The following is a 26,311-nucleotide window of genomic DNA, read 5'->3' as shown; positions in this document are numbered from 1 at the left end:
CAAATTTTGATTCCATATTTAGAAAAACTAAAGTATGTTAAATTCATCATCCCCACTATTTAGATATACTTAAAATATATAGGCGTCTGTGACATATGCAAATATAAAGCATTGTGGTTACGTAATTCACCCATTGATTGTAATGAGTAGAAATGTCACACTCATCATCATCTATCACCGTAAACATGTTCTTTGGAGGATAGAGAAGCATGGTGGATGACAGTATTTGGCCTTTAAATAATACAAAGGTGGTCAAGTATTTCTTTTGGACTATGTTGGCCCATTAGGTCAATGGATGCACAGAGAAAAGCGATATATTGAAAAGATTTGAGTCCATTACATTGGTTTTGTTTGTCCACTGTTTTCAATATTTTATACGGCTCAAAATCAAGAAGCAGCCTGTTTCTCTAAAGAAATGGGAGGTAATGGGGCCCTAGCGCCCACCAGATCAGCTTTAAGAAGACAGGCTCCTTATATGAGATCTGTACAATGGACTTATAAAATTGTTTATTGTGGCAGTCGGAAATACATAAATGATACATGAACGCTTTATAAAAATAGAAATAATAGCTTCTGTCCATGGATCTTATTATCTAAGGCTCATTAGGCTCATGGCACATTTGTCCTCCTTGTATGTCTCCATCATAACGTTCTCCGCAGTTGCTCCAGTCTTCACATGGCCATCTGTGCTGTGAAGAACCCTGCCCATAATTAACTATAAATAGTTACAAAGGATTATAACCCGTCACGCTGCACATGTTGTCCACTTCAAGAAATATATATACTTAACATGTAAAAAAGTAAATTATTTAACTTACTAATTTACTTCTTATATATTATACCAGGTGCTCCGGTAGTAAGAAGTTATAATCTCAGGTCCAGGGTTTGGAAATTCCACTTCTGGTCCTGTGCACCACGCTAGAGGAAACTTATACATGATGAGCGCTGTGTATGAGCGACTGATCATTTCAGTAGCCAGCCACCTTCTTTGTGCGATGGCGGGCGAAATGAAGGCGAGCTGGCGATAGCGAAGTTGGCTGGCTTGCCTATTGAATTGAGCAGTCAGTCAGCCCTCTTCTAAAATAGCATTGATCATATACTGACAAAGGAAACTGGCTGCATAATTGAACGGTGGAGGGGATGACAAGTTAGGTAACTTACTTTTTAATGCAAATTTACATAATTTAAGTTTTAATGAACAACACTTTTAAAACAATATTTTTCTTTGATTCTTCTATTTTTGACTTCAGCAACAGAAATTTTCTATGGGGTAGGTGAAGCCTAGTCTCCTGCATCGTACCCTGTAACCATTCATGGTGAACACTTTATATTCTGTCTGTCTTGCGTCTCGCCTTCTTGTGTCTTATGTTGCACAAACTAGATTGTAGGTTTCATCGCAATCGACATCACCGTTCTATTTACAGCGGTATAAGTAGGTCACCGGTTAGGAGTTACTGGTTCTTCTTGACGCTCCAGATTGGGAACAGTTGAGCCTCTCACAAATGCGCTAATGTGACTTGAACTGTTGAGAGATATACACTACGTCCCAGATATACAAATATAGAATAGAGCGTAAAAATAACAAAATAAGGGCTTGTTGAAGCAAGAGGCCAGGCCATATAATTACTACTTTGTGTAAGGTGCAGGCTGAACTATTGCAAGGTAGCTGATTAAATCCCTTTAGTTTTTTTTCTCTGTGTTCACTGTTGTTCAGTGAGGTATCATAGCAAAATCCATCATAAATTAAAGGGCTCGACTCATCTAATTAAATGGGTAATATTGCAAAGTGCTTATAAAAACAAGCAACTTTGCAATTTACGGTACTTCTTATTAAAAATTCTCACTGTTCTCAAGAAAAGATTGAATTTAATTCTGTAGTATATTGCTTATGGCCTAGGTTACTGGTCACTTCAAAGGTAGCCGGTTTCCTAGGTAATAAGGGTGCTTGCAAGCTGTTATCCATGCGACTTACATGCTCTGCTCTGCAATTGTCTGGATCGCTCTTCCACTGCTACAGAGGCAAAGCTGACTCTGCCAAGAGCACACTGCCCCACCGGCAAGCAGGAAGCCGAAACGCAGAGGAGCGGTGCACTACTGAAGATAAGAACTCGAGACAGACCCTCTAAAGAGAACCTGTTTTGTCCAAAAACGCTATTTCACCGTAGATACGGGATTAAATTGCAGATATATAGCATTGAAATCCTTACTGGAGCTGTGGGGCTACAGGGAGAAAGTGAAGTTATATCCTCCCTGTAGCCAAGCGAGTAGTGCAGGAAGCGGTTACATTGATACTTGCTATGTGTGCCTTCTGGGTATGCAGAGCTTGCGGTCAGTCAAATTGTGCGATCACGGTATGCCGAGCAGTGACTGTTCCCCATCCCTGCATCGCCCTATGAATGGAAAGGAGCGGCCACATGGAAGATATAAGTTTATTTTCTGTCCGTAGCCACCTCACCGCAAGGCGGCCAGACAAGATTGTTTTGGAACACAACAGGTTCTTTTTAACTTTGTCCTTAAAGGGAATCTGTCACCCTATTTTTTGCCTATCAGCTGCCGGCACCGACATCAGGGGCTTATCTACAGCATTCTGTAATGCGGTAGATAAGCCCCCCCCCCCCCCCCCCCCCCCCCGATGTAACCTGGAAGATAAGAAAAAGGAGTTAAGACCTCGTCATACACAGCGATCTCACTAGCGAGATCGCTGATTTTGTGATGCCACAGATGGGGTGACAGATTCCCTTCAAGAGAAACCAGCGAAATTGTGTTGTGTTGGGCTGTGAAATGAGACATATGGCAAGGTTATTATGCTAGTAAGCAATGCCACACACCTAACCACCTACTAACCACCTCACTCAAGGCGCCAGCTACTACGGTCTGCCTCAAATATTACATAAGCCCTTGAGTGAAAATTGGAGCTTGGCGAGAATAATAATCCTAATAGAATTTTGACACAACAATGGATACTGTCAAAAGCTTTATTAAACACCATATTATTCCTACAATGAATGACTTAAATGGTCACTCGTTTCAACTAACTGCATAAATCAATAGTACAAGCAAATATAGGAAACTTTGTAATATATTTTATCAGTGAAATATGCTACTTTCTCCATCTATGAGCCACTTCTTCTCCTCTCCCCTGACTCCTGAACACATCATTCACTCTGAAATACAGCTAAAATCTGTCTTTCTAAAGATGATCGCTATGATCAGATACAGATGCCTATTGAAGTCTATGATGGAGGAGTGAGGCAGAGTGAGATGGGGAGACCCAAAGATCAAGTTACTGCTTTCTCCTAAAGGTACTGTCACACTTAGCGATGCACCAGCGATCCCGACCAGCAATATGATACAGTCAGGATCGCTGGTGCATCGCTAAGTGGTCGCTAGTGAGCTGCCACACAGGCAGATCTCACCAGCGACATCGCAGGGGTCGGGGGTCGCTACTTACCTGTCAGTCGAGGCGATCCTGACGTCCTCCCGCCCGCGTCCACGCATCGCTCGTCTCCACAGCAGGAAGCCCAGCAGGAAGCTGACAACGAGAAACAGTCCAGGACGTTCTCGCGCAATCAGCGATAACCAGCGGGGGAGCGGTCGGAGGTAAGTATCAGACATAGCGATATCGCTAGCAATATCGCTATAACGTCACAAAAACCAGTGACGTTATAGCGATATTGCTAGCGATATCGCTTAGTGTGACAGGCCCTTAAGTGTCTGTCACACCCCAGTACTGGATGCACACTCCACTGTTCAGTACTGCTCTATAACGTTTCACATTGCAGAAGGATCATCTTTATTGTCATTTGCACAAGGAAAGACTAGAAGCAATGGGATGAAACTGAATGGGAGGAAACACAGATTAGATATTAGAAAAAACTTTTTGACAGAGTGATCAATGAGTCGACCAGACTGCCACGAGAGGTAGTGAGTTCTCCTTCAATAGAAGTCTTCAAACAGAGGCTGGACAGACATGTGTCTGGGATGATTTAACGAATCCTGCTTTGAGCAGGGGGTTGGACCAGATGGCCCAGGAGGTCCCTTCCAACTCTACGATTCTATGATTCTATGACATGGCTGATGATTCTTATGGTCTGCTACCGATAGATTGTAGAGCTAGAATCCCTTATGAATCAGTGTACTTTGTAGAGAAAACATCAAATCAGTTGGTGTCTGCCCACTAGCTCAGTAGCTCAGAGAAAACTGACAATTAGAGATGTCACCTGAAAAGGAGAAAACTGATGAAAAATGTAAGGTGTAATTCATATTAGTGTTGTTCCTCTTGTATACACACAACATCTTGTTCCAAAAAGTTACCAGTCATGTACTCTTTTAATATGATGTTTGTGTCTCATGGTTCTGACTTGTCTGTATTCAGTGAATGATCAGAGGAGATGTCCTTGTGCTGTGTGGTCCTTGTAATCCTGCCAACTTTAGATATTTACACAGAGGGTAAACCAAGAAAAGACTCCAGACTCCAGATCAGTGGAGTGTCGGGTGCATAATGGACAATCACCATTCCAGCTTGTATCTTCCTTGTTTGGGGAGTAATAGTAGTGTTATCTTATGTTCTACTTTTTCTGTTTTGTTTGTGTAAGACTCGGTCATGTTATGTTGTGTCGTTGAAGGACTATTTATGTGGGTTACACAGGAAAAAAAGGAGACCAAATTCAGTGTAATCTGATAAATTCAAATAGTTTAATCTTCACAAATTTGCACAAATTTTGCGTTTTTAAACTGCATCAGTAATAATTTCCTAATACTCCTATTCTCAGAATGGGATGCTATTGCTCATGGGACCAAGTACCAGAATTTAGGCTTTCACTTACTGCAGTCTGTATTCTGTATGAGGCTGCGGAGAACCCTGTAGCTTTCCTGCGCTATTACCTTATACATTGAGCAATTACAATGATATAAATATATTTGCAAGTTTAGCACGATCAGTTCCCTAAGTTAGTTTTACCAAAGTAGAGCCTTCCTTTTTATGACCGTAGTGAATACTAGAGACTGAATCTCATGGTGCACTCTCTTTTTTTTTTTTTTTTGTTAATAGTTTACTTGGTTGAACCCGTATTGTTATTGTACTTCCCCCTGCCTGATTCATTATCTTTCGTTCTCACTGGCAGAATAGCCGGTTTTTCTCCTTGTCCTAGAGGTGTGGGCAGGCTGGGTAGAGTTTCCGTCTTTTCATCAGGTAACGTTTGCAGCTGTTGGGTAACCTCCTGCTAGACTAGGTGTGTTTTATGGATCTGCAAAGCTCAGCACAAGATGAACAGGCTTTAACATGTCTTGTCGCCCAACAGTCACAACTGATCTATTGCGCCAGAGACACTGATAAGACATACGGAAACTTGACTTCACCTCTTTGCACGCTTTCACGGTGTACCTTGGACAAATGACAATATTAGCAATTAAACTAACAAATGTTGACACAGGATATTTTCTGTTTAATCTGATTAATAACGCACACTGAGATGAGGAATGAGATTACTAAACTCCAAGTTCAGACTGGTTGCAAGAGATACACATTGGCATATCTACTGTCATAGGGATGGTACGCGCTATTGTTATTGACTTTGAGTACTGAAGGATCTTTAGTGATGTAAAATCCAAGTTTCTGACGATTTTGTCCGACTTGTGCAGAATCTTTTGTACTGTTCAGCCCCATAATAGCCAGGCAGTGACAGTTCAGTAAACTAGTAGTATTATACATACACCCATGATTAGATGATGCAGGCGCCTGCCTCTTACATGAGGTTGTCAATCAGTGTCTTCAGGGAAAACCAACCTGTCTCACCTTTCTAAAAATCACAGTCAATAATCTGTAGCATTTGGGTAAAGCCAACGAGCCGCCAAAGCGGCTTCTAACGCAACAACAGTCTCTATCTCCTCCTGTTATAATAATCAGATTTTTCTAAAAGTAAATTTAGGAGAACCTCTAATGTTACCCTCCACCTCAGATCTTGCCTTGGTTAAAAAGTGTTAAGTTCAAGGATGTCCTTTCTGACAGTGTGTACAGGACATAGTGAAGGTACAGAATCCATCTCCATAAACTTTAATGTGTAATGGTTTTGATTGCACACATCTCAGAAAGGGAAATGGCCCGCTCTATAATCCTGTCATTATTTCTGGTGCTCCACAGGATGACACATCGCTTACTCAACTGCAGTGTCAGTGGATTTCTCCACTCCTGTGGGAGCTTCTGCTGGATGAAGTGGGTGTCTCAGCAGGATCCTGGCACATTGCGAGCTGTCAGTCAGTAAAGAGCAGTAAATGAGTCAAACCTTCATAAGTTTGAGTTTTCTGACATATCCTTCCCCGAGTTACCCAGAGGGTGGTCATGCTTTGATGTGACTGAGTCATGAGATCAGCTTTATTCTCCCAATGACAAAGCCCCTATCTTGGCACCAGTGGCCAGTACTTTGGGTGTCTGACTCTAAGCTACTGTTATCTGTAATTGCAACATGTTTGCATAACAAAAGCCTCAGACTCCTCATGTCTACATTGCTTTCTGTTTCCTGGGGCTGCCTATAGAGAGAAATAGTGATTTATCATTAAATGAAAGCTGCGGCTTCACAAGCGACAAGAGTGTACTCCAATGCAACATAGAACAAATACTAAATGCCAAGCGATCTTTCAGGCCGTGATGAGATGGCCAAATTTTCGGTCAGTGTGCTGTCAATGCCCGTGGTTGGTGTGAAAAAAATTGCAGCCTGCATTAGTCTGACCCAGCGTACATTTTCCCAGACTGGTGCTTGTATACGTAGATATGCAGATGAGCGCACGGCGCTAATGTCATTTACAATTCACGGACATAACAGGCACGTTTTTTCATTTGGCCAACCTAATCCATCCTAAATATAATTAAAAAAGTTTTACTTCAATTTTAACACCTCAACATTCTCCTGGACCTCTTGCTAAGAGTGAAGATTAGGTAAAGAGCAAGTGCTTGTTAAGCAAAACCGTCGTTTTCTTGGTGATCCCACAAACCAAACGTGCTGATTGCAGCTGGGTCACTGATATTACTGAGGTTATATGATTATAGACAGCCCCTCTAAAGACTATAAAAGCAAATTGTTACATTAGATAATTACTGAACATTAAAGAAATATTAATGTATTTTTTATTATTATTATTATTATTATTATTAGTAGTAGTAGTAGTATTATTATTATTATTATGTTTTCCAACCAGTTATATGTTCAATATTAACATAATAATTTCTTTCTATTTTATTACAGTCATATGGAGAAAATTACAACATGGCAAGACCCCCGCAAGACCATGACACAGCCAATGCCTCACATGAACCACCATCCTGTTACCACTTCTACCCCAATAAGTCAAAGATCACTGGCAATGTCTCAGCCTAACCTTGGTATGTTTTCCTGACATTGTTCTGTGCTAGTCAGTAGCGAGACAAATATTAACATTCGAGAGTCCTCAGTGGTTGATACCTTCTAATGGCTAATGGGCATTACATGTATCAGCCACGAGGACCCTCAAATTGTAACCAGTACCCAAAATGTATCCATGGACTGCCGTACGTCTACTATGAGCAGTAGGGTGACGGCAAAAAATCGATGTCGGAATTTTGTCCGTCTGGACCCCACAAAACGATTCCCCTTTCCAGATATTGAGATAGCCAAAATTTGAGCTCTATCAAACGACGTTAACCCGTGCCGCTCGTCGCTCAAAGTTTGAAAAAATCCAAATTGAGGTATTTTAAGATTTAGGTATTTTGCATAGTCTGTTAGACTATAAAGAATGTGACAACAACATTGCAGAAATAGCCCTGACCAAATTTTCGAACCATTTGTGGTATTTGAATGCAGAGTTAGTGGGATTATCGTTTTTTGATCCCACCATTACAGACAATGAAAAGTTGTTAATGGCTAATAAATTGCTCAGTAGCACAGATGAACCATCAGAGCACGCTAGGGTTGTAAATCCAAAAGTTAGGAAAGAAAAATTAAAAGAGGTAGGAAGTAACCGACTTTAACGACCTTCTGACAAAAGATGAAGAACAAAAGCAATATGTCCTGCAAGTTGTAAGCAAATGCCGAGCATTATATTCTGACGTTTCAAAAACTACTTTAACAAAAGCTCTAGAATAGATTAGATAACTATGTAAAATTATCAACTCATGTAGGTTAGCGTGCTCTGATGGTTCATCTGTGCTACTGAGCAATTTATTAGCCATTAACAACTTTTCATTGTCTGTAATGGTGGGATCAAAAAACCATAATCCCACCAACTCTGCATTCAAATACCACAAATGGTTCGAAAATTTGGTCAGGGCTATTTCTGCAATGTTGTTGTCACATTCTTTATAGTCTAACAGACTATGCAAAATACCTAAATCTTAAAATACCTCAATTTGGATTTTTTCAAACTTTGAGCGACGAGCGGCATGGGTTAACGTCGTTTGATCAAGCTGAAATTTTGGCTCTCTCAATATCTGGAAAGGGGAATCGTTTTGTGGGGTCCAGACGAACAAGATTCCGACATTTTTTCCCCCCCATATGAGATCCGGTCACCCTAATGAGCAGTCATCAATTTGAGCTGTAATTTTAGCTCAGATAGAACATTTGCCAAAGCTTGTGACTTTTCTGCTCCAGAAAAAATGAGCCAAAATGTTTCATAAATTATATTTTATAGTTATACTAGCTGAAGCGCCCGGCGTTGCCTGGGCATAGTAACCAACTGTGGTTAGTTATAACAAATTATAATGATTATATTGCACATAAAAACATTTCACATCATATATTCAACACTACAGATTTGCAATACAAATTAACTAAACGATTACCCAAATATTGATAGTATTTTATTTTCAACTCATTCAAGAGCCTTTGGATAAACAACATTTTTGGTTTTTCCTTTTGGTGCAAAGATGAACAGATTTTTGGCAGTTCCAACTCTTGAACAGACCACGTAAAGTTGACCATGAGAAAAGCATGGAGATTGCAAATTGATCCCTACTACTTTCAAGGACTGTCCCTGAGCATTGTTAATGGACATTGCAAATAGCAGTTGAACTGGAAACTGGAGGCGTTTAAAATCAAAAAACAAATAAGATGGAATGAGTGGAATTCTTGGAATCAAAATGTCCTCTCCTTTGGCACATCCTGTTTCTGAGCTGTGTATCTAACCCTATCCTGTGTGATAATGTCTGCTGAGCTGTGTACCTAATCCGCTCCTGTGTGATACTTTCTGCTGAGCTGTGTATCTAATCCTATCGTGTGTTATTGACTGCTCAGCCGTGTATCTAATCCTATCCTGTGTGATACTGACTGCTGAGCAGTGTATCTAATCTTATCCTGTGTGATACTGACTGCTGAGCCGTGTATCTAACCCTATCCTGTGTGATACTGACTGCTCAGCCGTGTATCTAATCCTATCCTGTGTGATACTGACTGCTGAGCCGTGTATCTAATCCTATTCTGTGTGATACTGTCTGCTGAGCCGTGTATCTATTCCTATCCTGTGTGATACAGACGGCTGAGCTGTGTATCTAATCCTATCCTGTGTGATACTGACTGCTGAGCTGTGTATCTAATCTTATGCTGTGTGATACTGACTGCTGAGCCATGTGTCTAATCCTCTCTTGTGTGATACTGACTGCTGAGTCATGTATCTAATCCTATCCTGTGTGATACTGGGCTCCCCCTGCAGTCTTTGTCAGAGCGTGGTCTGTGTTGGCACGGTAATAAATTGTGTTATTTCCAGCTTTACAGAAGGACGATAACACCATAGAAATGATAAGAATAATAGGCAAAATTGTTTGGTGAATTGGAACGTGCGGGGTTAAAATTTCGCCTCACAACATAGCCTATGACGCTCTCGGGGTTCAGACGTGTGACTGTGCAAAATTTTGTGGCTGTAGCTGCGACAGTGCAGATGCCAATCCCGGACATACATACTGTACATACATACACACACACACATTGAGCTTTATATATTAGATAGGTCCTTGTTTTTCAGAATTTCAAAACAGGCTTTGTTGCCCATAGCAACCAATCAGACCTCAGCTTTCATTTCTTAAACTATTTTCCAGAAATGAAAACTGAGCGCTGATTGGTTGCTATGGGCAGCAAATACAGTCTTACTGTTGGACGGTTTTCATATAAGAGGGCCCTGTAGACTTTGTTGCCTATGGTAACCAATAGCAGTGCAGCTTTAATTTCTTATAGTACTCTTGAAAAATAATAGCTGCAGTGTGATTGGTTGTTGTGGACAGCAAAAAAAGTTTACTTGTTTGACAGTTTCATAAATCTTCCCCCCTTACATGTAATAGCATAAAACACATGACCTCACTCTGTGATCGCTGACTGCTCTTCTGTATATTTCTATACTCCATTTTATTACCGTTCATTGCAGATGTGAACATCAACTCCTAATTGATGAGCTGATTGATTTGTCTTCCCCTTTTGGACTGACAATGAGCTTTTGGTGCGTTTTAATGTTGCACCATTTCTGCACCCATTATTTAAATTAGTTTTCTCGTGTTTTTTCATTGCGTTTTTGTGTGCTTCTTTTAACTTGCGTTTTCATTGCATTTTTGGCACTGTGTTTTTTGTCTCTTGTTGATATATCATGCTTTAAATAAAGGGGGTTTTACACTAAGCAATATCGCTAGCAATATCGCTAAAACGTCACTGGTTTTGTGACGTTATAGCGATATTGCTAGCGATATCGCTATGTGTGATACTTACCAGCGACCGGCTCCCCCGCTGTCCATCGCTGATCGCGTGAGAATGTCCGGCTCCATTTCTCGTCGGGCGCTTCCTGCTGAGACTTCCTGCTGTGACGTCCAGCGACGCGTGGAGGCGGGCGGGAGGACGTCAGGATCGCTGTATGTGAATGGTAAGTATCGTGCGCTGCGTCGCTGCTGCATCGCTGTGAGATCTTTCTGTATGAAAGCTCACTAGCGATCATTTAGCGATGCACCAGCGATCCTGACCGGGTCGGATCGCTCGTCGGATCGCTGGTGCATCGCTAAATGTAAAAGGGCCTTAAAGCTGCTTTGTTTTTGATACTTTCTGGTAATTGGCTTAAACAAAATGTTATTGATAGACTTACGTGCAGATGACATGTGTTTTTCATGCATTTCCACTATGGAAACGCACTAAAAACACATGTGCATTTTTTTATCTGCGAAATGTCGGATTTTTACCTCAGACGGAGTGGGTCCAAGGAAAAAAAAATCACAGCATGCACGATTTACCTATGATTATTGGATCGCACTCGGCCATTCATGTCTGTGGGTCGGTGGTAAAATTAGACCGCACTCCAACGACATCCCAATGCTTTCCGATTTTCACTGATAGAATGCAGAACATGGAGAATTTTTTTAATTATTATTCTCCACAATCTGATCAATCTCAAACTCTGACCTGAGTGTGACTAGCATAATCTAGCCGATTTTCTCGGATGAGAGAAAATCGGTTGTGTGACCCTAGCCTTAGAGAAAGTAGTCTAATCCTTGGCCTGCACTTGTTTATGGCTTCTCAGTCAGATGTCTCATACTTCTAACCAGACATAAATTTCCAACTGCATTGGAGCCAGAGCAGGCCTTGCCAGCATCCTAGTAGACTTTTCAAGAAAATAATGAAAAATGCAGATCGAGTTAAACTAATTTCTTGGCCAGGACCCCAGAACCCACTTTGAACTGTTCCATCTTGAAAGAAATAGCAGCCTACACCTATGTCTTTATCCTCCCGATTCTCTTCCTAGTCTTGGAAGTGGAACATGTCTTTCTTTTGAAGGTCTGCCATCCCCTGGCTCAGAGAGCTCGATCCTCTACATATAATGGGGAACATGTGTGTCTGGAGCTGAAATCCTTATTTATAACATGGAAAATGTAGTGTGCTTCGTCCCGTCTGGCCCCCTGGCTTGCACTCCAAATTGGCATTGATCGAATATACATAAGAACTTATAAACATTTTATCAAAATAATATGAATGTGACTAAGCAATACCACATCCTTACATGACTGCGAGCAAATACAAACCTCAGGGGAGATGTCACGTAATCTTTACCAAAGCCGCGAAACCTGCTTTCTTCCCGACTCTTTGCTTCCTTCTACGGCAAGCTGTTCTCAATGACTTTTCGAAAACACGGAGTGTTTATCCCAAACCCCATCTGTTAGCAATTAGGTGATGTTAATTTTGGATGCCAGTAATGACTGTACTGCGGCTTTTGTTTTATTCGTACGGTGAAATACCAGATTAAGTGTCGTTTCTTTTGAAGTAGACCGATAGAGTAAAAGTGAAAAATATAGACATGAAGAAACAGAGTCCATATTAAACTGCAGTAGTGTGAGGTCTGGGGAGCAGCAGGTTGTAGGCGTCATATTTTAGTGTGTTCCTGAGCAGTTGTTTGTATCAGTTGGTCCTAACATTGGTGGGTGATCTCATTCCACATTCCACTCTGGAACATTATAAAAGTGAGTAATACCATGCTTCAACTCCAAATGGTCTGTATGGCGATGATCTATGGAAGACAAATCGAGGAATGTTTCTGGCTGTTGGCATCATTACAGCAGGTTACAGTACAAGTATAATTGTTGCACTGGAGATCATAGTGAAAAAGTGTTTTAAAGTACGAGGAACCAAGGGCTGGTCAAGTATGTTGAAGTAATCATCAATCTTCAAGACCCAATACACATTTAGTTCTAGTTGGCCAAATCAGCCAATAATTATCTAATGTGTATGAAGGCCTTCAGATTCTGATATATGATGTCATTGAATAGAAGGATAGATTTGTTCTCCCTAGAGATAAGCCACCCACAGAGATGGAAGGTTTTTGCTTAAAGAGTAACACGCTTCAATGTCCTAGCGATCCCACTAACGATCCGACGTGGATGGGATCGCTGGGACATAGTTAGCTGATCGCTGGTAAGCTGTCACATAGACAGACTCACCAGCGATCAGGACTAGCGAGTAAGCTGGTATCCAAGGTAAACAGCGGGTACCTCAGAGCCACGCGGCTCTTAGATACCCGCTGTTTACCTTGGAAACCAGCTCCCAGCGTCGCTGATCCTTGGTCTCTTGCTGTCACAGGCAGCGATGCGCACTGGCCAGCGGGAGACCAACGATCAAAAAATGGCCCAGGACGTTCGAGCACGATCAGCGATACCCAGCAGGTGGGCCGGTCACTGATACATGTCACACACAGCGATATCGCTGGCGAGATAGTTTGGCGTCACAAAATCAGTGATCTCGCTGGCCATCTCGCTGTGTGTGATGGGGCCTTAACTCTTTTTATTTGTTTTTCCTAAATCAATAGTATACATGAAAATAATAAACTTTGTAATATGTTTTATTAGAAAAATCCTCTTCTTTTGCGTCCTTAACTGATGATTCAGCCTCAAAATTCTAATTTCATTGGGAAAATCTGTCTTCGTTGAAAACAGATTTCCCCTTTACTGAGATACATGACAATTTGTGCTTATAAAGTTCTATGGAGAACCTTAACAGTCGTTTTTGGAGAGCTTGCAGCATATTGTCTGTGTCTGCCTCCAGCTCCTCCATTTTCCTCCCTTCTTTATGGAATTTTAAAAACACCTGCCATCGTTTCTTGGTAAAATGAAACTCTGTTTTTACAGATACAGATTTTACCTATGAATTGAGGGTAAAAGATCAATCCAGGATGAGAGAGAAGCAGATTTTTTTCTGATAAGATATAATACAAAGTTGCTTATTTTCATTATTAGATAAAAATTTAGGATGGATGTTACTCTTTCACCTATGTCAATGGGTTTGGCTAACAAACTAATGTGTATGGGGGCCCTGAAAAATTGATTGACAGAGGATTTAACAATTAGGTCCGATTTCAGAATTCAGATCTTTATGCTCTCCTAGAAATAAGCTGCCACCAGACATGTCTGATGGCTGTCGTACAGAGAAAGCAGGAGCACTCTGCCGAACAAGCATTCCTGTCACAGAGTGACTGACCCAGGGTGACACGACCCAACGGTTGGTCGATCACCAAACAGCACAACACACAAGAGAACACCAGCGAAACAATAACAATGGTGGGCCCTTTTGATAGGGAAGGGGGAATGGACACCTCCTGCACTCACCTGAGGATGTGCCCTGCTCTCACTATCGTCCCTATACTGGTTCTTTCACCCAGTCGCCGAGCAGGATACCTAATCCCTCACTTGCCCTGCTCTTATCCCTAAGTAGGGAACTGACAGGTGAGAGCACTGGTCCCACCGCTGCACTAAGACAACACAAGGAATGGAAAATCAGACACCAAAAGGGTCAACGTAACAAAAAATGCAACACTTAGCTTTCTGCTGCAAAGCACCGCACAGCAGAATAAATACACCAGATCAGCGAACTCGGCAAAGCACCACTGCACCCAGTCAGCTCCTTCCTCCAGTTTGGTCACTGTAGAATCCTCTAACACCGACAGTCAGCTGATGCGTCAGATAACCTCTTGAAGGATGGTGGGAGTGGTCACCACCCACATCAGCAGACCCGGCAGCAATGCTATTACACCAGCAGGCCAGCTGGGGAAAAAACTAACATTAACCCCCGATGGCCTGAAAGGAAAAAAGTTTTAATCTGAGAATAAAGATCTGCCACTTGCTGCGACAATTGCTGTGTATGGAAAAACTCATCAAGATGGGAGCCTGCTGAACCATCATTCAGCCAACAGCCATTTGATATGCATGACAAACTTTATTCTTCTCTACTCATAAACACCACATGAACTACTGACTGAACTAGACCCCATTATTGACAGTGCCAAGGAGTAGTTGTAGTTCAAGTACTGGTGTATTTTTAATGGTAGTCTATCTGCAAAACTGATAATATTTCCTAAGGATTGGAGGGGACAATGCTGTCCAGATGACAGATTTTTCTCTCCGTCCAACTGTCCTTGAGCAAATCTTAGATGAGACTCACCCATTGGAGTCTATGGGGGCATAGAAAAAAATTTCACTCGTATATCTCCATTATTAACCTAGGAAACTATACAGTATTTGATCATGTACATTTTTTGAATGTAGACGTATGGAAACGGATTGAACACAGACATCACACAGATGTAATATCTGGACACGTGGATATCAAGCAGTTGAAAATTTTCCAAGTTTTCTGACTGAAACTCGGATGATTTTTCATATGCTCGTCTGTGCCTGGCCTTGGTAATAGGATATCGCACTTTTTTTTTTTATATATCAGCGACTGTAATTCTAAAATGGGATAGTTTTTTATAGTATTAAAAATGTAGAAATCCAGACGTCCAGATTTAATACATCTGAGCTGTGCTCGCATTCAGGTATTGCACCTGCTCCGTTTTATCAGAAACGAAATGGTCGGGAAACCCCAAAACAATGAGCAGTTTCAGTAAGCGGCCCTCCATGTTATAAACACATGCAACAGACTTTTCCACATCCTGCTGCTGGAAGGAGGAGAATATCCTATTGTTTAAAGAGGATATCATGAAATAATGGTTATGTTGGCTTCATAGACTGCTGGCTGAAAATGGAAAATCTCCCTTTTATTTTCCCACCTTTTAACCTATCTTTTCCACCACCAGTTGCCAGATTCTTATTCGATATGTTTATTTTCTGTCTGCGTGATAGGTCTGCTGGGCAGTACATGGCCTGTCGCCAGCACAGACACCCAAACATCCTCACTCCAAAGACAAAATAAAAGAACTTCTGCTCTAGAGAAAATGGGATTGTGCTCACATTTAGGGCTCATTCACACAACTAGACTTTTGGTCCATTCGCAGTCTGTGAAAAAAAAACCTAAATCTGCATGTGAAAAAAATTTCAGCATGCACTAGTTTCTTACGTGTGCTGGATGAGATTCCCCCATTTAAGTCTATGGGTGCGAAAAGTAGTTGGATCCCAAACGGAGCCATGGTACAGCACCCGTTTTTTACGGTTACATTGCAATTCTGTTACATAAAAAACTGTAAATTGTCTTGTAAAGGATTAATAGCTGCTGAGAAATGAACAGATTGTATACAGACGGCACACGGATAACAAATGAGAAGACTCGTCCCACCTTTCTGGTTGACATTTTTAATGATATTTGATATGCTCGTGTGAACCTATCCTTCATCATAGTCAAGATCTCTGCTTGCTGTCAAAAAATGAAACGTCCACATGCTAAAAACCCATCCCGAATGTGTCCACAGCCCATTAAATGTGTCTCCATCATGCAGCCAGAATGGGTAATCCTAAGGCCTCTTTCACACATCCGTCTGTCACCATCAGTCAAAATCCGCCATTTTGCTTAAAAAAACGGATCCGCCATTTTTCTTGACAGATCCATTTTTTTTCCCATTGAGTTGCATTACCAGCGGATATTGACGGATGGTCATCCGTTGGATCCGTTTTATACGGATCCGCCAAAATTTTGGCGTCCGCTGACTTGCCCGGACAGATAATGAAACATTTTCTTGGCCGGCCTGATCCGCATTTTACAGTGCGCATGCCCGGAGGAATTGACTCAGCCGTAAATTTAACCCTAAACTCGGTTCTGGGGGCTGAAAAAAAATCTCTCTCTCTTCCGGGCACGGTTTCCTTTAAATTTCTGCCTTATCCGGATCCGTCAAAATAACAGTCCGGTGACACCCGTTTGTTTCAATCCGCCAACGGATCCGTTTTCCACCATTTTGGCGGATTTCAACTGACCTAAAAAACGGATGTGTGAAACAGGCCTAACCTATCGAGTGACTTACCTTGGTCAGTTTTGATCCCCTTTAGGTCCTGGACACCGAGACCTGCACGATGTTACCACTACTTCTTCATAGTCATGGTTGATTTTAGGAGATCTTCACACAAAGTAGATATTACAAAAACATATATGAATAATGCCCTATCTTTAAAGAGACGCCCCAAAAATATTGCCTTAAAAGGATTAGGGCAGTTGCGGACATATCATTTGTGCAACCTGCCCAGGAGGTAAGGCGGCCCACGGTCAGCTTCAAAGCAATGAGCAACTTCTATCACAGACACGTAAACGGGTGTATTGTGACAAATTATATGACTGCTGTATGGAATATTTTTTCAGTGAGAACCTCATGTCTAGGTCCACCCCTGGATTAGAGGATAAAGTTTGCTATTTCTAGTGGCCATATCACCACAACATGCTAATCCACCACAACATAGTAATCCACAAGTAAAGATACTTCTAGAATGTTGTTAAAATATAGTACTCTCTGAAAAATGTCACTTTTTTAATATAAATTGTCCTTACAAAAAATATAACAAAAAGCTAAAATGCAAAGAAAACTAATAGAAATGTATAAAAAAGAAACGAGGTTCAACCTTGACTTTTTTTCTTGAAACTGCATCATTTTTTAACTATGGGCTGATATAACGGCCCATTCATTTGCCAGCTACAATAGCCAACATAGTTTATAGACAGGCATGATACTGTACTGGGGAAAAAAAAGGAACTCTTCAATTCTGGAAAACCCCTTTAATTTTCTGTGCTGTACTGTAAGTTTATTCTAGAGGAGTACCGGCATTGAATCTACCAGACTGCAGTCACACTGGTGAGTCTTTTACCCCAAAATTTGTAAGCGAAAACCAGGAGTGGAACGGTCAGAGGAAAAGCATCATAGAAACATTTGCACCACTTCTGCATTTATCACCCACTCCTGGTTTTGGCTTACAAATACTGGGGTAAAAAACTCACCAAATACTGGATGTGTGCATGTGGCCTATTATAACTGAAGAGCTGCAGATTTCTGGGGGGTCTGAATTGTTCACATCCTTTTGATTCAGTAAATGCATAAGGCTAGCCTTAGTTTGTATTGTGTTTATTTTTAGTAAAAATATTATTTTTTCACCAAAACAGGTCATAACCCCTTTATTCCTGCTCAGGATATCCCCTCTTACTGCCAAGTGTGGCCCCATACTGAAATATCTCGGTACTGCTATGGCCACGGTCAGCAGCTCTTCCCTATGGTAGACTGCAGCTTTCCGGTCTCGTACATGTGTTGGCATGTGCTGCCACCCACATCTGTAGACTATAATTGCTTTCCTATTGACGCCCAGCAGTTTGGGCATTTGTAATTATACCGTGTACTCTGTATAATACATATTTATTATCAGTACAGTAAAACATTGTTGTTAATGGAAAAACTAATCGCTTGCTTTTTGTTTCCAAAATGCTTCCATGCTTTGAATCTTGGTAAGTAACATTTACTTGTCGATATAAAATGATACATCTTCTTTCCTTTATGCTCTAAACGAAAATCACTCAAACTGTGCCACCATATTCGATCAGTTCTATACTGTATATGGTATTGTGGCCCATCCCCATTCACTTCCATTAAGCTGGATAATATTGGCACTTATTGTGATAGAGGGCAGCCAATTTTTTTTTTTTTTTTCATCAACCCCTTTAATTGTTTTTTTATCAACATTTTGACTCTGGATATTTTCCCTTGTTACTTAGCCTGGTCAACTACACTGGATAGTTGTCTACCAGACACTTGTTTGGCCATCAGCTATCTGTTCTGACTCCCTTATAAACATGGATGCTCGTTTCGATTGAGTGTGCATGTGTTTTCAGTAAAAAAAGGGAGTAAGCTGATGCCAGAAATTTCCAGTGGAACAAAAGGTTCAGGAAGTTGGGTTTTAGTTTATCCTCCTGCCATGGGAGTGTCTGGAGGTCTTGGGAGGTCCTGGGAGTGTCTGGTCGTCCCTGAAATGCACGGGTTAAGCTGATATACATGTATCGTGTATGGCTGAAACAAGCAAGATATTGTAGAAACGCTTATTACTGTGATTTAGAAGATTATTTTCAGGCAAATCCCTAAGATATTACATCATTGCCTGAAAATGATTTGCTTTCTATTGCATCAGTATGCTGTGTCCACGTTACTGGATGACTGTGTATGTGCCTGTATATATTAAATAAGATGAATTTACTATCTGTCCAGGTATACAATTCTACTAATGTCTTCTCTTCAATTTGTTCCCAATCCCAGGCATGCCCAAATAGTCACAATTATTTTTAATCGGACAAATTTTGGGCAACTTGAGGCCTTTTTAAAGGGGTTGTCCTTAAATAGCATATTAATAACCTATCCATATGATAGGAGATCAGTATCAGATTGGAGGAATGGTCTGACACCTGGCACCCCCACTGGTTAAATGTTATTTGCTCTGGAAGTGCCCAGATAAAAGTAGTGTATGGATCTGGAACAGCACATCTTGTCACACTGTTTACTGGCCATTTCTGGGCACTAAACCTTATCTATTATTTAAAAGGGGTTGTCCTGGACTTTTTTTTTTTTACAATGTGGCTGAGAACTAATAGGCAGCTTGTTGCTATCTACATGCCTGTTGTGCCTGGTGCCGATCTCTACCAGCACAGACTGCTTCTGCCGACTATTCAGTGGCTTCCTTTGACATCATGCGACAGAGCAGTGGCTTCTCGTCCGCTCTGCTCTGTTGATGGGTCTTGACTGCTGACTTCATGTTGATTGACAGCCAGCTCCCCACTACCTAATTGCGGGAATCCACTGGCCATTAAAGAGACAAAACCTAAGATAGAATCAAAATGAACATTTGCCCTGCTGTAAGTAAAGACCAATAGTGCATATAAATACCATAGGGTACATACATAGTAAACACTGTTTTTGATTAAAAAAAAAAAAAAAAAAGCATAAAAGCCATCCCACCAGCGTGTACCCAGTCAGGATATTCCAAACCTCTAGTATTAAAAAATTACCATGTGTCGAAAATTACCTCCATGTGAATAAGGGCCAAGCCGGACCGGGACCCAACTGTGGACACCCAGCAGCGGGAAGCTACATAAACATAATGCCCAGCTCAAAAAAGGGGAGGCCAAACCGTTGTGTGCACTGAGTGCAAAAACCTAAAGCCTAACCAAAAGAAATCAGCTGGAGTATAATTAGGTACACATGCAATGTGCCGGAAAATGTTCACACCGGCCATTAAACGGACAAAACCTAAAATAGAAACAAAATGAACATATATCCTGCTACAGTTGAATAAAAAGCAATAGTGCATATAATATCATAGGGTACTAAGTAAACACTATTTTTGATGAGGTGGGCCCTGGTCTTGCTCGGCCCTTATTCACATTGAGGTAATTTTTGACACATTGTAAGGTTTTAATATAAGACGTTATTACTGTCCCAACTGGGTTCACCTTGGCGCTGGTGGGATGGCTTTTTTTAATCAAAAACAGTGTTTACTAAGTGTCCTATGTTATTTATATGCACTGTTGCTTCTTACTTACAACAGAGTATATGATCATTTTCTTTCTATCTTAGGTTTATGGCTCATTTTGCTGGACCGATTACAGATAATTAATTAGCGCAGAGTATATACACGTTAATTGACACTTGCTTACTGACCTGTTCATGGGCCCGGCTGACAAAAAATGGATAGGAAGAAATGATAATTAATTTGTCTTGCTTGTTTGTCCAGTGATTTCCAGCATGATTACGCACTCAAAATCACTATTTACAGGTATGGTTTTCATACATACATACCGTATATCTATAGATCGGAGTCCTTACAGTCTGTATAGACACGTACAGTAAATAAACTATGTTACCTTTCACTTTCCCATATAGTATAGGAATTTCTAAGCATTAGACGCACTCTCACGCGTTACATACAGTTTTTCCCTGCATTTGCCTCTTATATACATATAATGTGAGATGTCATTTTCGCAACCCATTTTGTACCGATTTCTGTGTACAATTGCCCTTGGGATTTCAGAAAACCCCAAAGAACTAGATTTTCTTGTCTTCCCTTGGAAAGCTTAGCTGCTTCTCAGAAATCTGTGCAGCATCCGTCTGTCTTCGCTGGCAGAGTGAAAAGACTGAGAACAGAGGCCAAGCTCTTGTTTCTCTCATCTACAGTGAAATAAGGGTTGTAAAAAATAAAGTGAGTTTTTCTGTCCATAAAACCACAGAAACATGTTTTCCATCAGGCTCTCTACTGTCTGACACCTGACATTGGATAGTCCTTATAAGTTAACGTGAAGACAAACAAATGGTGGGTAGGAGGGATGAAAATGGCTCTCAGCTGAATTCAGCCTGCTGACACAAGCAGAATGAATCCTCAGTAGAAGGCCATCTGTCAGGTTAGCACCTGGCTATAGGTCATCTCCTCATTAATACTACTGCCGACTGCTCCTATAAAATACTACTTCGATTCAATCGTTCAGAATTGACGTTTCCATAAAAGTCTTTATCACGTTTCATTTTACTATGTAACACTTTGAAGACATGACGCCCTTCTCTATATGAATATAGCCCTGTAAATTATGGGCAGCTCATAAGGATGATAATAATTTAATAGATATCTACTAAAGCACGGATTCCATCATATAAATCCTACTAAAATTATTCAACAGTCTCAACATTTCCTAACTTCTTACTCGAAAAGATTTTCAATTGTCATTAATTTTATTTGGTTCAATTTTTGTAATTAAATTCTTTCACATTAGCTTGGACACAGTCCATTGTCCGTCATCCCATCTCAATGCTGAAATCACTGGAACAATGGATATAAAGGATTGAGGCCATGATGGATTCTCATAACATTTCTTCCCTACTGGTCTACAGAGCACAGGATCATTTACTCCATGCTTCAGACTTATGCCAGTGATTAATGCTGTAACATGCCCGACATTTCATGCTAAATGCATTGTTAGGAAATGGCTCAGTCTTCAGTGGCGTTATTTGTAGCTCAAGGACCTCAATGCAAAATCTCCCAACAGGGACCCCATTGATACCAGATTTTCAATCATATTGGTTTCTTCTTTATGAGCCAAACAGGCTCCATGGCCTGGGCTGGCGAGCATCCCCTGCATCCACAATAGCTACACCCCTGGTAGTCTGGAGCAGCCAATGAACTAACACACCGATCTATACCGTTCAGATGGAGGCCAAAGGACAAACTTTCAGCCTTTGTCTTTTTTGGAATAAGAATCTGTAAAACGTATGCACTTAGAGCTTTCCTAGTGCATAAAGCAGACTGCTAAAATGGTGTGAAAAATAGACTTCGTGGATCTATTTATTTCAATGTAAGAAACAAAGTTGGAAAACATCACCAATTAAAATCAGATGTTTCATCAACCGTTGATGTCAAAATGATAGATTTAAAGGGGTTGTCCCGCCTTAGGGTACAAGTCTGCAGTCACTCTATGTGCCTGTAGACATGTGAATCCTCACAACGTGCGCATGGCTAGCTGTGATGTGAAGATACTCTTGTGCTGGCATCGGGAGTGGCGGGCGCCTGACCGCACACATGATTTCCATACATGCGGTCATGTGCCGATTAGATGGACACAGCCTCACTCAATGCAAGAGTATTGAGCATGACAAAGTCTATGGTCGGAACTATACAAATCGCAAGCCTCTGCTCTCGGAGTACTTCACTCTGTGAGGATTCACAAGCCTGCAGTCACATAGAGTTTGTCATGCAATCCAAAGTAATAGAAAAATGGATGACAGATACTGGTAAAACTATCCTCATATAGTGTGTGTAAGGGATCTAAATATGTTAGACATTTATTCTGACCGTTGACCTCTATCATGTGTGTTCAAGGAAAAGGGGGTCCGGTACCGCAGCCAAGCAAAATGGCCAACAGTGGTCAAGAAATGTGGGAGATTGCTTTGGGCATGCTCGCTGCTTTCCCTGTGGTAGGACTAAGAAGCAGTGCACTACTAAGAAAGGTCCCTTTTGAGAAGTTTCCATGTTTTTTTTTTCCAGCTTTCCAGGGAGCAATTTAATTATCTGGTCACTCCCATAGAATATAGTTTCAAATGCAAAAGAAATATGTGGCTGGGATTAGCTGAGGTTCGGATTTTATGCGTCTTTGGTGGGTGGCCTGGGGACACGCAAAGCGTTTCCTTGTTGATTCTACAAAGACGTAACTCTAGCCCATCAGCTTATGTAAATGAATGCATTAAGTTCTATTCTAGCTTGAGCACATAATTATTATTATTACTTGTAATGTCACAAAGCGTCTTCTGTTCTTTGCCTGCCAAAACTTTATTAATCAACCAAATGTTTGTTTAGCATTGCTGTGTACCTGTCAGTGCTTGCCTCATGAATATCTATTGTAAACCCTATATCCACTGGGTAGCCTTGTTTACTTGGGACCATCATACATGTAAAGTATTGTATGGCATAATGGCATAAGTATTTTGGTTGATTTCGTATGTTATATAAAACTTTTGTGCTACTGATGGAATGTTAAATCCTAACAATAAACCATAACATTCTGAGGTGGGAGAACTCCTTTAGATCTGGTCTGGTGTATTCATGGCATCATACTGTCAGGATTCTCATACATAGATAAATATAGTAAGTACGATCACATAAGACCCCATAAAACGTGTCCCTTATTTGTGGCACAAACAAAACACCATTCCCACAGGCAGATGATGGTTAGATGTCTTCATCACAACTTTTTTTCATTGTCTACCATTCCTGAGAGCTTTGCTTTGGAAGTGTCCACAGTACTTGCACTTTGATCACCTCTTTTAACTTCTGTTAGTGAAAATACATTTTCTAATTTTGAGCTAAAAATAAATGGAATGGAAGAGAAAAAAAATCCTGTTTTGATCTGTGAACTCTTTTATCCTCCTAGTCAATTATACGCAACATGATTCACGTTACAGCCTTTCCTCTCATTGCTGAGTACACCCCATGATTTCTACAGTTCATTGTTTCATAGATTATTTTTTAGTACTGGTTTGTATAATGGAAGTTTCCATAAGCATTATCACACGTGAATACGGTATTTAGTTATCTGTGATTGACCCATCTTTCTTCTATTCTAGTTTTGAATCATCAGCATCAGCAACAGATGGCCTCCAACCCAGCCATATCTCAACAGACTCACCCTTCCCAGAGTCATCAAGCTTCCCTAATTAATTTGCCCAATGCGCTCACCACCCAGCAACAGCAGCAACAGAAGCTCAGACTCCAGAGAATCCAAATGGAAAGAGAACGGATCAGAATGAGACAAGAAGAGTTGTTAAGACAGGTGAGAGCATAGTGTCATGTATGGTTAGTGGTGTTTCAGTGTTACAAAGAATCGTTCCACCGTGGTTGCAATGCAGTTAAAAAATCCATGCGCCTGTTCCATATAACTAGATGGCCCCTTAGATGAAGCCAGTTACGCCCGCATCATGGTCAAGGTGACTAGTATAGGGATACTACAATATTAGGGAGAGATAGAAACAATGATGGTATACTGCTTTATAGAGTCAGCAACACACAACGTGTAGTACAGCCAGGGCCGGTTTTAGGCAAAGTGGGGCCCTAGGCAAAGTTTAAAATGGGGCCCCAAATGCTAACATATTGCACATCACACAGAAGCATTTCGATTGTATTTACATGCTCTGAGTTCAGGACGCTAAATGAGTGTGATCGACAATATTGAAGTCATTCAACACTTGTTTCCCGGCCTCTTTCCACCGTCTGAGAAAGAATGATGCTGACAGAACGATCACTAATGGATCAATCTGTCCCCATACAGTATCATGTTATCAGCAGCATATCTACAGTTTACACCCCATAGTTCTCCATATAATCTAATGTGCCCCATAGTCCTCCATATAGTATAATACACTCCTCAATCCTCCATATAGTATAATGCACTCCCCATAGTCCTCCATATAGTATAATACACTCCTCATAGCCCTCCATATATTAAAATACACTCAGTCCTCCATATAATATAATACACTCCTCCATATATTAAAATACACTGCTCAGTCCTCCATATAAGATAATACACTCCTCATAGTGCTTCATATAGTATAATATATTGCCAGTCATCCATGTAGTACAATTCACTTCCCATAGTTTAATGCACCCCATAGTTCTTCATATAGTATAATGTATTCCCCATAGTCCTCGATAGTATAATGCAGCCCACATATAGTATAATGCAGTCACCCCACAGAGTATAATGCAGCCCCACCAGACAATATAATGTAACCCCCATAGAATATAATGCAGCCCCCCATCTTATAGTATAATGCTACCAACGCTTGGAGCATAATGCAGCCACCCCACAGAATATAATGTAACACCCCCATAGAATATAATGCAGCCCCCCTCATATAGTATAATGCAGCCCCTCCAAAGAATACAGGGCAGCCCCCTCAGAGTATAATGCAGCCCCCCATAGAATATAATGCAGACCCTTATATAGTAAAATTTAACTCCTCCATAGAATACAATGTAGCCCTCCTCATATAGTATAATGCAGCCCCAACAGAATATAATGTAGCCCCCTCATAAAGTATAATGAAGTCCCCATACAATATAATCTAGCCCCCCACAGAATACAATGTAGCCTCATATAGTATAATGTAGCCCCCTCAGAGTAAGATGTGAACACACACATAGAATATAATAAATATAATACAGCCCACCTCCCCATAGAATATAATATAGCTCCCCATATTATATAACACAGCCTCCCCCATAGAATATAATGTATAATGTACCCCCCATGGTATACAACACAGCCACATAGTATATAGCACAGCCGCATAGTATATAATTCAGCCCACATAGTATATAACACAGCCCCACATGGTATATAGCACAGCCCAACATGGTAGATAGCACAGCCCCACATGGTATATAGCACAGCCCCACATGGTATATAGCACAGCCCCACATGGTATATATGTTAGGCGTCGGTTTCTTCCCCTGCACAGGAGAAATCCCTAGCCTTGCCTTCTGCAGTCTCCCATTCATTCTCGACTGCAGAGGAGGCTGCTCAGCAGAGACGTCGATCCCGGCGTCTTGCTCAGGATACTGCTATCGGTTTGGTAGCTGCCACCCCTGGTTCAGCTATAGCAATCCACACTTGTCAGCAGCAAGCAGCTTCTTTTGGCCTACTGAGCATGCCCGTGGGACGACCTCTCATTGGAGGTCGGAGGTCACGTGCTCAGGTCCTGTTGCTGCTCCGACTGGACCTCTAGTAAGGTCCCAGAAGGCTACAACTATAAAAGGTTCGCATGGCCGCCCGGCCATGCGCTAGTATAGAGATCTGTTCTTGTGTGTGTGATGATGGATGCATGTTTCTGGTGACTGACTCCTTATGATTCCCTCTCTTTGGTTGTGCATGTATAGGGTATTGGGTTTAGAGTCAGCGCCTAGTAGTTGCACTGCCTATGCACCACAGTGCACCCAGTCCACTCCACGAGTGTTAACGCCAGATTGTGCCATTTAGCACTAAGCATGAGCATACTGCATCTAGCCAGCAGCAATCGCCTGTGAGGCATCGTGCGCAATTAGTGCACTTTCCTAGCC

At 41.2% G+C, this 26,311-nt stretch overlaps 1 protein-coding gene across 1 annotated transcript in view; it reads left to right on the top strand.

Moving 5' to 3' along the window:
* WWTR1 (WW domain containing transcription regulator 1) overlaps positions 1–26,311 on the top strand; it is a 116,985-nt gene that overhangs the window by 60,588 nt on the left and 30,086 nt on the right. Inside the window, exons 2-3 of the mRNA XM_073581082.1 lie at positions 7,239–7,375; positions 23,818–24,023. Of these exons, the coding sequence (XP_073437183.1) occupies positions 7,239–7,375; positions 23,818–24,023 (343 nt within the window). The remainder of the gene's footprint in view (positions 1–7,238; positions 7,376–23,817; positions 24,024–26,311) is intronic.

Source organism: Dendrobates tinctorius, unplaced genomic scaffold (genome assembly GCF_039654945.1).
Source record: "Dendrobates tinctorius isolate UK_male_01 unplaced genomic scaffold, ASM3965494v1 ptg000069l, whole genome shotgun sequence".
Lineage (NCBI taxonomy): Eukaryota > Metazoa > Chordata > Amphibia > Anura > Dendrobatidae > Dendrobates > Dendrobates tinctorius.
Note: the sequence above shows the minus strand (reverse complement) of the source record. Positions and strands in the feature narration are given on the sequence as shown.